The following is a 12,399-nucleotide window of genomic DNA, read 5'->3' as shown; positions in this document are numbered from 1 at the left end:
GGGTGACTTGGACAGGTGAGGTGAGTGGGCAAATGCATGGCAGATGCAGTATAATGTAGATAAATGTGAGGTTATCCACTTTGGTGGCAAAAACAGGAAGGCAGAATATTATCTGAATGGTGACAGATTAGGAAAAGGGGAGGTGCAGCGAGACCTGGGTGTCATGGTACATCAGTCATTGAAAGTTGGTCTGCAGGTACAGCAGGTGGTGAAAACGGCATGTTGGCCTTCATAGCGAGAGGATTTGAGCACAGGAGCAGGGAGGGCTTACTGCAGATGTACAGGGCCTTGGTGAGGCCACAACTTGAATATTGTGTACAGTTTTGGTCTCCTAATCTGAGGAAGGACATTCTTGCTATTGAGGGAGTGCAGCGAAGGTTCACCAGACTGATTCCGGGATGGCAGGACTGACATATGAAGAAAGACTGGATCGACTAGGCTTATATTCACTGGAATTTAGAAGAATGAGAGGGGATCTCATAGAAACATAAAATTCTGACAGGATTGGACAGATTAGATGCAGGAAGAATTTCCCGATGTTGGGGAAGTCCAGAACCAGGGGTCACAGTCTAAGGATAAGGGGTAAGCCATTTAGGACCGAGATGAGAAGAAACTTCTTCACCCAGAGAATTGTGAACCTGTGGAATTCTCTACCAGAGAAAGTTGTTGAGGCCAGTCCGTTCGATATATTCAAAAGGGAGTTAGATGTGGCCCTTACAGCTAAAGGGATCGAGGGGTATGGAGAGAAAGCAGGAATGGGGTACTGAAGATGCATGATCAGCCATGATCATATTGAATGGTGGTGCAGGCTCGAAGGGCCGAATGGCCTGCTCCTGTACCTTTTTTCTATGTATTTATTGCCCATCCATAATTGCCCTTGAGAAGATGGTAGGGAGCTACCTTCTTGAACCGCTGCAGTCCGTGTGGTGTTGGTACTCCCACAATACTGTTAGGGAAGGAGTTCCAGGATTTTGACTCAGCGGCAATGAAGGAACGGCGATATGCTTCCAAATCAGGATGGTGTGTGACTCGGAGGGGAATATGGAGGTGGTGATGTTCCCATGCACCTGCTGCCCTTGTCCTTCAAGGTGGTAGAAGTTATGGGTTCAGGAGATGCTGCTGAAGAAGCCTTGGCGTGTTGCTGCAGTACATCTTGTACCTGGTAAACACTGCAGCCACGGTACGTCGATGATGGAGGGAGTGAATGTTTAAGGTGTTGGATGGGGTGCCAATAAAGCGAGCTGCTTTGTCCTGGATGGTATCGAGCTGCTTGTGTTGTCGCAGTTGCACCCATCCAGGCAAGTGGAGAGTATTCCATCACACTCCTGACTTGTGCCTTGTAGATGGTGAAAAGACTTTGGGGAGTCAGGAGGTGAGACACTGGCTGTAGAATACCCCGTCTCTGACCTGCTCTTGTTGTCACAGTATTTATGTGGCTGGTCCAGTTAAGTTTCTGGTCAATGGTAACCTCGAGGATGTTGATGGTAGGGGATTCGGCGATGGTAATGCCATTGAATGTTATGGGGTGGTGGTGTCTTGCTTGTTAGAGATAGTCATTGCCTGGCACTTTTGTGTCGTGAATGTTACTTGCCACTTATCAGCCCAAGCCTGAATGTTGTCCACGTCTTGCTGTAAGCGGGTATGGACTGCTCCATTATCTGAGGAGTTGGAACTGAACACTGTGCAGTCATCAGCGAACAGCCCCATTTCTGACATTATGATGGAAGGAAGGTCATTGATGAAGCAACTGAAGATGATTGGGCCGAGGACACTGCCCTGAGGAACTCCTGGGGCTGTGATGATTGACCTCCAACCACCATAACCATCTTCCTTTGTGCTAGATATGACTCCAACCAGTGGAGAGTTTTCCCCCTGATTCCCATTGACTTCACTTTTACTCGGGCTCCTTGATGCTACACTCGGTCAAATACTGCCTTGATGTCAAGGGCAGTCATTCTCACCTCACCTCTAGAGTACAGCTGTTTTGTCCATGTTTGGACCAAGGCTGTAATGAGGTCTGGAACAGAGTGGTCCTGGGGGAACCCAAACTGGGTATCAGTGAGCAGGTTATTGGTGAGTAAGTACCGCTTGATAGCACTGTGGACGACATCTTCCATCACTTTGCTGATGATTGAGAGTAGACTGATGGAGCGGTAATTGGCCGGATTGGATTTGCCCTGCTTTTTGTGGACAGGACATACCTGGGCAGCTTTCTATATTGTCGGATAAATGCCAGTGCTGTAGCTGTACTGGAACAGCTTGGCTAGAGGCACAGCTAGTTCTGGAGCACAAGTCTTCAGCACAACAGCCGGGATGTTGTTGGGGCCCATAGCCTTTGCTGTATCCAGTGCATTCAGCCCTTTCTTGCTATCACGTGGAGTGAATCGAATTGGCTGAAGACTGGCTTCTGTGATGGTGGGAACCTCAGGAGGAGGCCGATATGGATCATCCACTCGACACTTCTGGCTGAAGATGGTTGTAAACACTTCAGTCTTTTCTTTTGCACTCGTGTGCTGGGCTCTGCCATCATTGAGGATGGGGATATTCATGGAGCCGCCTTCTCCCGTTAATTGTTTCATGGTCCACCACCACTGGATGTGGCAGGACTACAGAGCTTTAATCTGATCCATTGGTTGTGGGACTGCTTAGCCCTGTCTACAGCATGCTGCTTCTGTTTTTAAGCATGCATGTATTACTGTGTTGCAACTTTCCCAGATTGGCACCTCATTTTTAGGTACGTCTGGTGCTGCTCCTGGCATGTTCTTCTACACTCTTCATTGAACCAGGGTTGGTCCCCTGGCTTGATGGTAATGGTAGAGTGAGGGATATGCCGGGCCATGAGGTTACAGATTGTGGTGGAATACAATTCTGCTGCTGCTGATGGCCCACAGTGCCTCATGGATGCCTAGTTTTGAGCTGCTAGATTTGTTCTGAATATATCCCATTTAGCACAGTGGTAGTGCCACACAACACAATGGAGGGTGTCCTCTGTGTGAAGATGAGAGTTCATCTCCAGAATGACTGTGAGGTGGTCGCTGCTACCAATGCTGTCATGGAAAGCTGCATCTGCAACAGGTACATTGGTGATGTTATGTCTTAGATAAGGAGTCAGACTAGATACTGCAAGCTCAAAGTAAGCTCATAGTCCTTTATTGAAGGTCTCAGAGTGCTTCTCCAGCCTGTGAGGCCTCTTTATATGCAGGTACTGCCAAGGGATTGTGGGATCCCTTGGGACATCAGGGGATAAGCCCTCTGGTGGTTAGACATGGTAATTACAGATTTACATACATAACAGGTGAGGACGAGGTCAAGTAGGTTTTTCCCTCATGTTGGTTCTCTCACCACCTGCTGCAGGCCCAGTCTGGCAGCTATGTCCTTCAGGACTGGGCCAGCTCGGACAGTAGTGGTGCTACCGAGCCACTCTTGATGATGGACATTGAAGTCCCCCACCCAGAGTACGTTCTCTGTCCTTGCTACTCTCAGTGCTTCTTGCAAGTGGTGTTCAACATGGGGGAGTACTGATTCATCAGCTGATGGGGGGCAGTAGGTGGTAATCAGCAGGTTTCCTTATCCATGCTTGACCTGAAGCCATGAGACTTCATGGTGTCTGGAGTTTTACCTATTACTGATGTCAAACTGATGGGCCTATAGCTACCTGGGTCTGCATTGTCACCTTTTTTTAAAAATGGGGACTCCTTCCAATCTGTAGGAACCATTCCAGAGTGCAGTGATCAATTAAAAATACAGGCAATTAGCGATAATTAATCCCTGCCCGTGAGCTTGGTCCACTTGAACCCAGATAGCTTCAGCTGTGCCTAATGAGGCAATATCAAGTCTCTCTCTCGAGCTGTTAGATTCTCACAGATAAAAATAGCAACCCCACCTCCCCTTTGGCCTACACTAACCTTTCTGAAACCCTTGTAGCCCTTTAGATGAATGTCTGTGCCATCATTGTCATCTAGTCATGTCTGAGAAATACACAATGTCTAAATTCTTCAACACATCACAGGATTGCAATTCTAACAATTTGCTTCTAACACTCCTTTGCATTTACATGAAAGCAATTTAAAAGGTCTCACATCGATTAATTCTTGTTTGCTTCCTAACTGGTTTATCTTCATGCTTTGCTGCTATGTAATTATCATGTGCAGTAGGCTAACTTTGAACTTATCTACACTATCCCCTTGCTGTACTCGGGGATAATTCAGCACCCTCTGCCAGCCTTTTAGCTCCCAAGAGGTTAAGATGGAGGCTGTCCCTCCTAAACAACTTGCCTTGTCCAGGGAACACCTCCCGATTATTGATGAAGTGAAGCTGCTTCTTGCAGAGGTCCTGAAGCCGATGTTGAATCCCACGGATTTGCCTGTTCCTCTCCCTCGATCTGGACATGACTGGTAATAGCCCGGAGACTACTAACCTTGCACCCCTTTGCTGAAGGACATCTATGAGGCTTTTGTCGGAATCCTGCAAAACAAATGGACTTCTATCCATGATATCGTTAGTTCCAATATGTAAACCTACTGCAGAATCCTGACACTCACCTTTCATTAGTTCATCCACACGATCCCGGAGATCAGCTATCTTGGCTCCTGGAAAACAGAAGTCTGCTCTTGACACAGCCTTGCCTCTACACAGGGTGCTGTCTGTGTGCCTGATGATGGAGTCCCCTATGAGGATTTCCGTTTGCCTCTTGCTTTTCCTTGGCTGTTCAAGCAACGTCCTTTTGGACTTTGCAGCCTTCCTCTTATCTTTTCCAAGATGCTGATATGAGCATTGAGATTCGGTGTCATTGCTGCTAACATCACTGCCTGTTCTCCAAATCACAAAAGTGGGGCATACCCCTGTTTGAAGCAATCAGAAAATCAAAAGAAACTCCCTTTAAACGGGCACAGAGACTCTCCCTTTAAACGGGCACAGAGACTCTCCCTTTAAATGGGCACAGAGACTATGTGAAACTAAGAAAGAAGCATTATTGGCCGACTAAAAGTAAACCAGATGCTGGTGCCTGTAAGTCATCATAGGCAGTCCCTCGGAATCGAGGAAGACTTGCTTCCACTCTGAACATGAGTTTTTAGTTGGCTGAACAGTCCAATACGAGAACCACAGTCTCTGTCACAGGTGGGACAGACAGTGGTTGAAGGAAAGGGTGGGTGGGGAGTCTGGTTTGCCGCACGCTCTTTCCGCTGCCTGCACTTGACGTCTGCATGCTCTCGGCGACGAGACTGAGGAGCTCAGCGCCTTCCCGCATGCTCTTCCTCCACTTCGGGCGGTCTTTGGCCAGGGACTCCCAGGTGTCAGTGGGGATGTCGCACATTATCAGGGAGGCTTTGAGGGTGTCCGTGTAACGTTTCTCCTGCTCACCTTTGGCTCGTTTGCCGTGGGCAAGTTCCGAGTAGAGTGCTTGCTTTGGGAGTCCAGTGTCTGGCATGTGAACTATGTGGCCTGCCCAGCGGAGCTGATCGAGTGTGGTCAGTGCTTCAATGCTGGGGATGTTGGCCTGGACGAGGACGCTAATGTTGGTGAGTCTGTCCTCCCAAGGGATTTGTAGGATCTTGCGAGACATCGTGGGTGGTATTTCTCCAGCGACTTGAGCTGTCTACTGTACATGGTCCACGACTCTGAGCCATACAGGAGGCGGGAATTACTACGGTGCCTGTAAGTAGCGCTCCACCAGCCGACATCCGACTGAACCCCGACTGCTGAAGCTGTGGTTGTCAGTGCCAGGCACAGGACCAGGGGGCGAGGGACAATTTTTGGTCCGGGGCGCTGTGCATGGTTATTACTTCAGCATCACGGAGTGCAGCAGAGTCACTGCAAAACTCCCGCCAACTTTAGCGGAAAGCACTGTTCTCACCGCGCCCAGTCGCAAACTCTCTTGCACCACATTTCGTGAGCTGGGGGCAGTAACACGAGATGTAAAGTAGCAAAATTTCACTCCCTCTCCCTTTAAACAGGCACAGAGACACTGCACATTTAAACATGCACAGGGACACTGCACCTTTAAACAGGCACAGGGACACTGCACCTTTAAACAGGCACAGAGACACTGCACCTTTAAACAGGCACAGAGACACTGCACCTTTAAACAGGCAGTGACACCTTCAAAGCCGCCTTGAAAAAGTGCAACATCCCCACCGACACCTGGGAATCCCTGGCCTAAGACCACCCGAAGTGAAGGAAAGCATCCGGGAAGGCGCTGAACAGCTCGAGTCTCTTCGCCGGGAGCAAGCTGAAGCCAAGCACCGACAGCGGAAGGAGCGCACGACAACCCAGGCTCCCCACCCACCCGTTCCTTCAACCACCTTCTACCTCACCTGTGACAGAGACTGTAATTCCCACATTGGACTCTTCAGTCATCTGAGAACTCATAGAAACATAGAAAATAGGTGCAGGAGCAGGCCATTTGGCCCTTCGAGCCTGCACCACCATTCAATATGATCATGGCTGACCATGCAACTTCAGTACCCCATTCCTGCTTTCTCTCCATACACCCTGATCCTTTAACCGTAAGGGCCACATCGAACTCCCTTTTGAATATGTCCAACGAACTGGACTCGACAACTTTCTGTGGCAGAGAATTCCACAGGTTCACAACTCTCTGGGTGAAAAAGTTTCTCATCTTGGTCCTATATCCTTAGACTGTGACACCTGGTTCTGGACTTCCCCAACATCGGGAATATTTATCCTGCATCTAACCTGTCCAATCCCGTCAGAATTTTATACATTTCTATGAGATCCCCTCTCATTCTTCTAAATTCCAATGAGTATAAGCCTAGCCGATTCAGTCTTTCCTCATATGTCAGTCCTGCCATCCCGGGAATCAGTCTGGTGAACCTTTGCTGCACTCCCTCAATAGCAAGCACGTTCTTCTTCAGATTAGGAGACCAAAACTGCACACAATACTCAAGGTGTGATCTCAGCAAGGCCCTGTATAACTGCAGCAAGACCTCCCTGCTCCTATACTCAAATCCCCTCGCTATGAAGGCCAGCATGCCATTTGCTTTCTTTACTGCCTGCTGTACCTGCATGCCTACCTCAATGACTGATGTACCATGACACCCAGGTCTCGTTGCACCTCCCCTTTTACTAATCTGTCACCATTCAGATAATCTACCTTCCTGTTTTTGCCACCAAAGTGGATAACCTCACACTCACCTAACCTGTCCAAGTCACCCTGCAGCTTCTTAGCATCCTCCTCGCAGCTCGCACTGCCACCCAGCTTAGTGTCACCTGCAAACTTGGAGATATTACATTCAATTCCTTTGTCTAAATCATTAATGTATATTGTAAATAGTTGGGGTCCCAGCACTGAGCCCTGCAGCACTCCACTATTCACTGCCTGCCATTCTGAAAAGGACCCGTTTATCCCGACTCTCTGCTTCCTGTCTGTCAACCAGTTCTCTCCACGTCAGTACATTACCCCCAATACCACGTGCTTTAATTTTGTACACCAATTTCTTTTGTGGGACCTTGTCAAAAGCCTTTTGAAAGTCCAAATACACCACATCCACTGGTTCTCCCTTGTCCACTTTACCAGTTACATCCTCAAAAAACTCTCGATTTGTCAAGCATGATTTCCCTTTGATAAATCCATGCTGACTTGGACCGATCCTGTCACTGCTTTCCAAATGCGCTGCTATTACATCTTTAATAATTGATTCCAACATCTTCGCCACTACCGATGTCAGGCTCTGAGAGAAACTGGTGAGTGTAGAACTGAACCCAGCCAGAGTCAGCACCTTCAGGGGAGGAGAGGGAGGGGAACCAGTGAATGTAGAACTGAACCCAGCCAGAGTCAGCACCTTCAGGGGAGGGAGAGGAAGGGGAACCAGTGAGTGTCGAACTGAACCCAGCCAGAGTCAGCACCTTCAGGGGAGGGAGAGGGAGGGGAACCAGTGAATGTAGAACTGAACCCAGCCAGTATTGGTGGTGAAAACTGGGAGTGGAGGAGAAACAGTCTAGAAATGTGCGATGGTTTTGGATTTCAGCACAGCAGGAGGGACAATGTGTGGGACAGGGATTTACAGCTTTGGAAGAACAAGAGAGGAAAGTATGTTCCATGGAAACTCGGGGGCCAAGTTTCGACCGACCCGTAGAATGGCGCACCTCCGAGAGGTCCGCCGACTTTCTAGAAGGAAAAGCGCACCTAATACTTACCTCGGGATTCTCCACGATGATCAGGCCTGCTTTGGACTGGGTGCAGTGCAGCAGAAGCAGTGGGGGGCGGAGCTACAGCCCTTCGCTGAAAAAGTGCCGGCAGCTGCGCGCGTGCGCAGTGGAGTCTGTGCACATGCGCAGTAGTTCCTGGCCCTCCCAGCGCATCGTGGCTCCAGGTGACCCTATCCCTGGCCAAGTGGCTGAGCCCGGGCCGAGTGGCCTGCCTGCCTCACCGTCCCTCGCCTCGCTGCTGCCCAACCTCGGGCCTCGCCTCACCGCCCCTCGCCGCTGCCCAACCTCGGGCCTCACCTCGCCACCACTGCTCTTACCTCAAGGCCTCCTCGCTGGTCCGCCTGAACACCTCCTCCGCGATGGGGCCGCCCGACCACCTCCTCGGCAGCGGACCCCACCCGACCACCTCCTCGGCAGCGGGCCCCACCGGACCACCTCCTCGGCAGCGGACCCCACCCGACCACCTCCTCGGCAGCGGACCCCACCCGACCACCTCCTCGGCAGCGGGCCCCACCGGACCACCTCCTCGGCAGCGGACCCCACCCGACCACCTCCTCGGCAGTGGACCCCACCGGACCACCTCCTCGGCAGCGGACCCCACCGGACCACCTCCTCGGCAGCGGGCCCCACCGGACCACCTCCTCGGCAGCGGGCCCCACCGGACCACCTCCTCGACGGCGGGGCACACCCGAGCTCTTCCCCTTGAAAATGTAATCAGGCAGGCAGGTCTGAGTGTGGGCCGTGTGCTGCTGGAGGGCTCCCGGTGCTCCCCAACACATCGGTGCTGCAGTAGGTGAGGTAGGAACTTATAATTTTTTATTTATTGATTTATTGATTTTTTTAATTTATTGATTGATTTATTGATCATTTATTATTGATGATGGTTCTTTATTTTTCAAAGAGAAGTGTTTAATGCTTTGGAAAATCCTCTAACTTCACTTCCCCCTCCCCTTAACTCTGGCTACCTGCGCCCGATTGCTAAAGTGTCCGCAAGGTTTTTCTGAGCATATCAAAGTGGACATTGACTCAGGCCTAAGTTAGTTTGGAGTAACTTATCGCTGTCTAAACTTACTTAAATAGCCAAAACAGGCGTAAGTGGCTGGAAACGCCCCCTTTTGGAAAAAAAAAACTCAACTAACTGACTGAAACTGGAGCTAACTAAATGGGGAGAATTGCGATTTCTAGAATACTCAAAAAAAAACTAGTTGTTCCAAAAAAATAGGAGCAACTCCTATTGAAACTTGGTCCCTAGATTGTCTATTCTGAATTTCTGTCTTGTACTGACAGTGATGAGTTTTATTATCTCCTTTTACAGAATATTAGGAGAGATTTTCAGATAGGAAGCACAAACCAAACATCACGTCAAGATCTGACGGAGTCAATCGATTCTTCAGGACCTGAATATCATCGGCCTTTGAAAGTGGAAGGAGAATTGTTTGCCTGTTCTGCCTGTGGGAAAAGATTTAAAACATCAGTGTGACTGGAAAAGCACCGAGACACACACACACCCGAGTGAGTGTTCCACTGCCTGTGGAAAGAGCTTTAACCAGTTACACAACCTAAAAAAACATCACACCATTCACCGCGCGGAGAAACTGTAAACGTGTTGTGTGCGTGGGCGAGGCTTTAACTGATCATCCAACCATGGAGAGTCACAAGGATACCCGCACCATGGAGAAACCGTGGAAATGTGGTGACTGTGGAAAGGTATTCAGATCACCATCTGAGCTGGAAATTCATCGACGCAATCACACTGGGGAGAGGCCATTCACCTGCCCCGTGTGTGGGAAGGGATTCACTGGGTCATCCGACCTGCTGACACACCAGCGAGTTCACACCGGAGAGAGGCCGTTCACCTGCTCCGTGTGTGGGAAGGGATTCACTCAGTCATCCAACCTTGTAGTTCACCAGCGAGTTCACACCGGGGAGAGGCCATTCACCTGCTCCGTGTGTGGGAAGGGATTCACTCGGTCATCCAACCTTGTAGCTCACCAGCGAGACCACACTGGGGAGAGGCCATTCACCTGCTCTGAGTGTGGGAAGGGTTTCACTGATTCATCCCACCTGCTGATACATCAGCGAGACCACACTGGGGAGAGGCCGTTCACCTGCTCAGAGTGTGGGAATGGATTCACTACATCATCCACCCTGCTGACACACCAGCGAGTTCACACTGGGGAGAGGCCGTTCACCTGCTCAGAGTGTGGGAATGGATTCACTACATCATCCACCCTGCTGACACACCAGCGAGTTCACACTGGGGAGAGGCCGTTCACCTGCTCAGAGTGTGGGAAGGGATTCACTCAGTTATCCCACCTACAGTCACACCAGCGAGTTCAGACTGGGGAGAAGCCGTTCACCTGCTTTGAGTGTGGGAAGGGATTCACTGATTCATCCACCTTGCGGAGACACCAGCGAGTTCACACCGGGGAGAGGCCGTTCACCTGCTCTGAGTGTGGGAAGGGATTCACTCATTCATCCCACCTGCTGAGACACCAGCGAGTTCACACTGGGGAGAGGCCGTTCACCTGTTCTGAGTGTGGGAAGGGATTCACTACATCATCCACCCTGTTGAAACACCAACGAGTTCACACTGGGGAGAGGCCGTTCACCTGCTCTGAGTGTGGGAAGGGATTCAGTCAGTCATCCAACCTGCTGAGACACCAGCGAGTTCACAAGTGACTGCAAGGGTTGGAATCTGCTGTTATTGCTGTTGTTAATCACATCCTGACTGAACCATGTTGGGGTTTGTTTCTTATGATAACCCTATAACTGGACTGGACTTTAGTATTCTGGATATATTGCTGATTGTGTTTTCGGGGCTGCAGTGTCCATTTAAGAGACGCTGTGTGTTATCTTTCCCCTTAATTCAGCGACTCTCAACAGAAATTCAGTTTGGAATAAAATTATGAACTTTTACTTTAATTCTAAACTGATCTTTGGTACAAAATCTACAATAGTGTGTGAAAGTTTCTACTGAATAAAATCTCCAAATAGAAAGAGCTTGCTGACAATTCTTACTGACTTGCACATTACACACAGTGGCCCCTCCATTATCCACCAGAAAGAAGGGGAATGGGAATTGGTGGGGAATCCGTGTCCCCAAATGTTGCCCCTCCCGTCTGGTGCAGCAATCACCTCGGCACGGGAATGGAGACAATCCAGACCAAAACTGCACACAGTACTCCAGGTGTGGTCTTACCAACGCCCTGTACAGCTGTAGCAGGACTTCCCTACTTTTATACTCCATCCCCCTTGCAATAAAGGGCAGCATTCCATTTGCCTTCCTGATCACTTGCTTTACCTGCATGCAAACTTATTGAGTTTCATGTACAAGAACCCCCAGATCCCTCTGCACCACAGCATTTTGTAATAGTTCCCATTTAAATAATAATTTGCTTTTTTATTTTTGCTACCAAAGGGGATAACCTGACATTTTACCACATTATAGTCCATCTGCCTGATTTTTGCCAGCTCATTGAGCCTATCTATATCCCTTTGTAGATTATTTGTGTCCTCCTTCCAACTTGCTTTCTCACCCATCTTTGTATCATCAGCAAATTTGGCTGCATTACACTCGGTCCCTTCATCCAAGTAACTAATATAAATTGTAAATAGTTGAGGCCCCAGCACTGATACCTGCAGCACCCCACTAGTTACTGATTGCCAACCAATGACCCATTTATCCTGACTCTCTGTTCTCTGTTAATTAGCCAATACTCTATCCATGCTGATATATTACCCCCAACCCTGTGAACTTTTACCTTGTGCAGTAACCTTTTATGTGGCACCTTGTCAAATGCCTTCTGGAAGTCAAAATGCACCTGATCCACTGATTCCCTTTTATCCACCCTATTCATTACATCCTCAAAGAATTACATCAAATTTGTCAAACATGACTTCCCCTTCATAAATCAATGCTGACTCTGCTTGACCGAATTTTGTTTTTCCAAATGTCCTGCTACTGATTCTTTAATAATGGACTTCAACATTTTCCCAACCACAGATGTTAGGCTAACTAGTTTCCTGCTTTTTGTCTGCCTCCTTTTTTAAATAGGGGCGTTACATTTTCAGTTTGCCAATCTGCTGGGACCTACCCAGAATCCAGGGAATTTTGGTAAATTACAACCAGTGCATCCACTATCCCTGCCGGTACTTCTCTTAAGACACGAGGATGCAAGCCACTCCGCTGCTCTTGCCTCATAACCCTGCAAATCTTTCCAATTCAAA

At 49.1% G+C, this 12,399-nt stretch overlaps 1 protein-coding gene across 1 annotated transcript in view; it reads left to right on the top strand.

Annotated features, from left to right (window-relative positions):
• LOC139257437 (zinc finger protein 721-like) overlaps positions 1–11,094 on the top strand; it is an 81,631-nt gene extending 70,537 nt beyond the window's left edge. Inside the window, exons 4-7 of the mRNA XM_070874492.1 lie at positions 2,950–3,075; positions 4,230–4,365; positions 8,493–8,879; positions 9,736–11,094. Coding sequence (XP_070730593.1) covers positions 2,950–3,075; positions 4,230–4,365; positions 8,493–8,879; positions 9,736–10,851 — 1,765 coding nt within the window. The 3' untranslated portion in view covers positions 10,852–11,094. The remainder of the gene's footprint in view (positions 1–2,949; positions 3,076–4,229; positions 4,366–8,492; positions 8,880–9,735) is intronic.
• The last annotated feature ends 1,305 nt before the right edge of the window (positions 11,095–12,399 follow it).

Source organism: Pristiophorus japonicus, unplaced genomic scaffold, assembly GCF_044704955.1.
Source record: "Pristiophorus japonicus isolate sPriJap1 unplaced genomic scaffold, sPriJap1.hap1 HAP1_SCAFFOLD_842, whole genome shotgun sequence".
Classification (NCBI taxonomy): domain Eukaryota; kingdom Metazoa; phylum Chordata; class Chondrichthyes; family Pristiophoridae; genus Pristiophorus; species Pristiophorus japonicus.
Note: the sequence above shows the minus strand (reverse complement) of the source record. Positions and strands in the feature narration are given on the sequence as shown.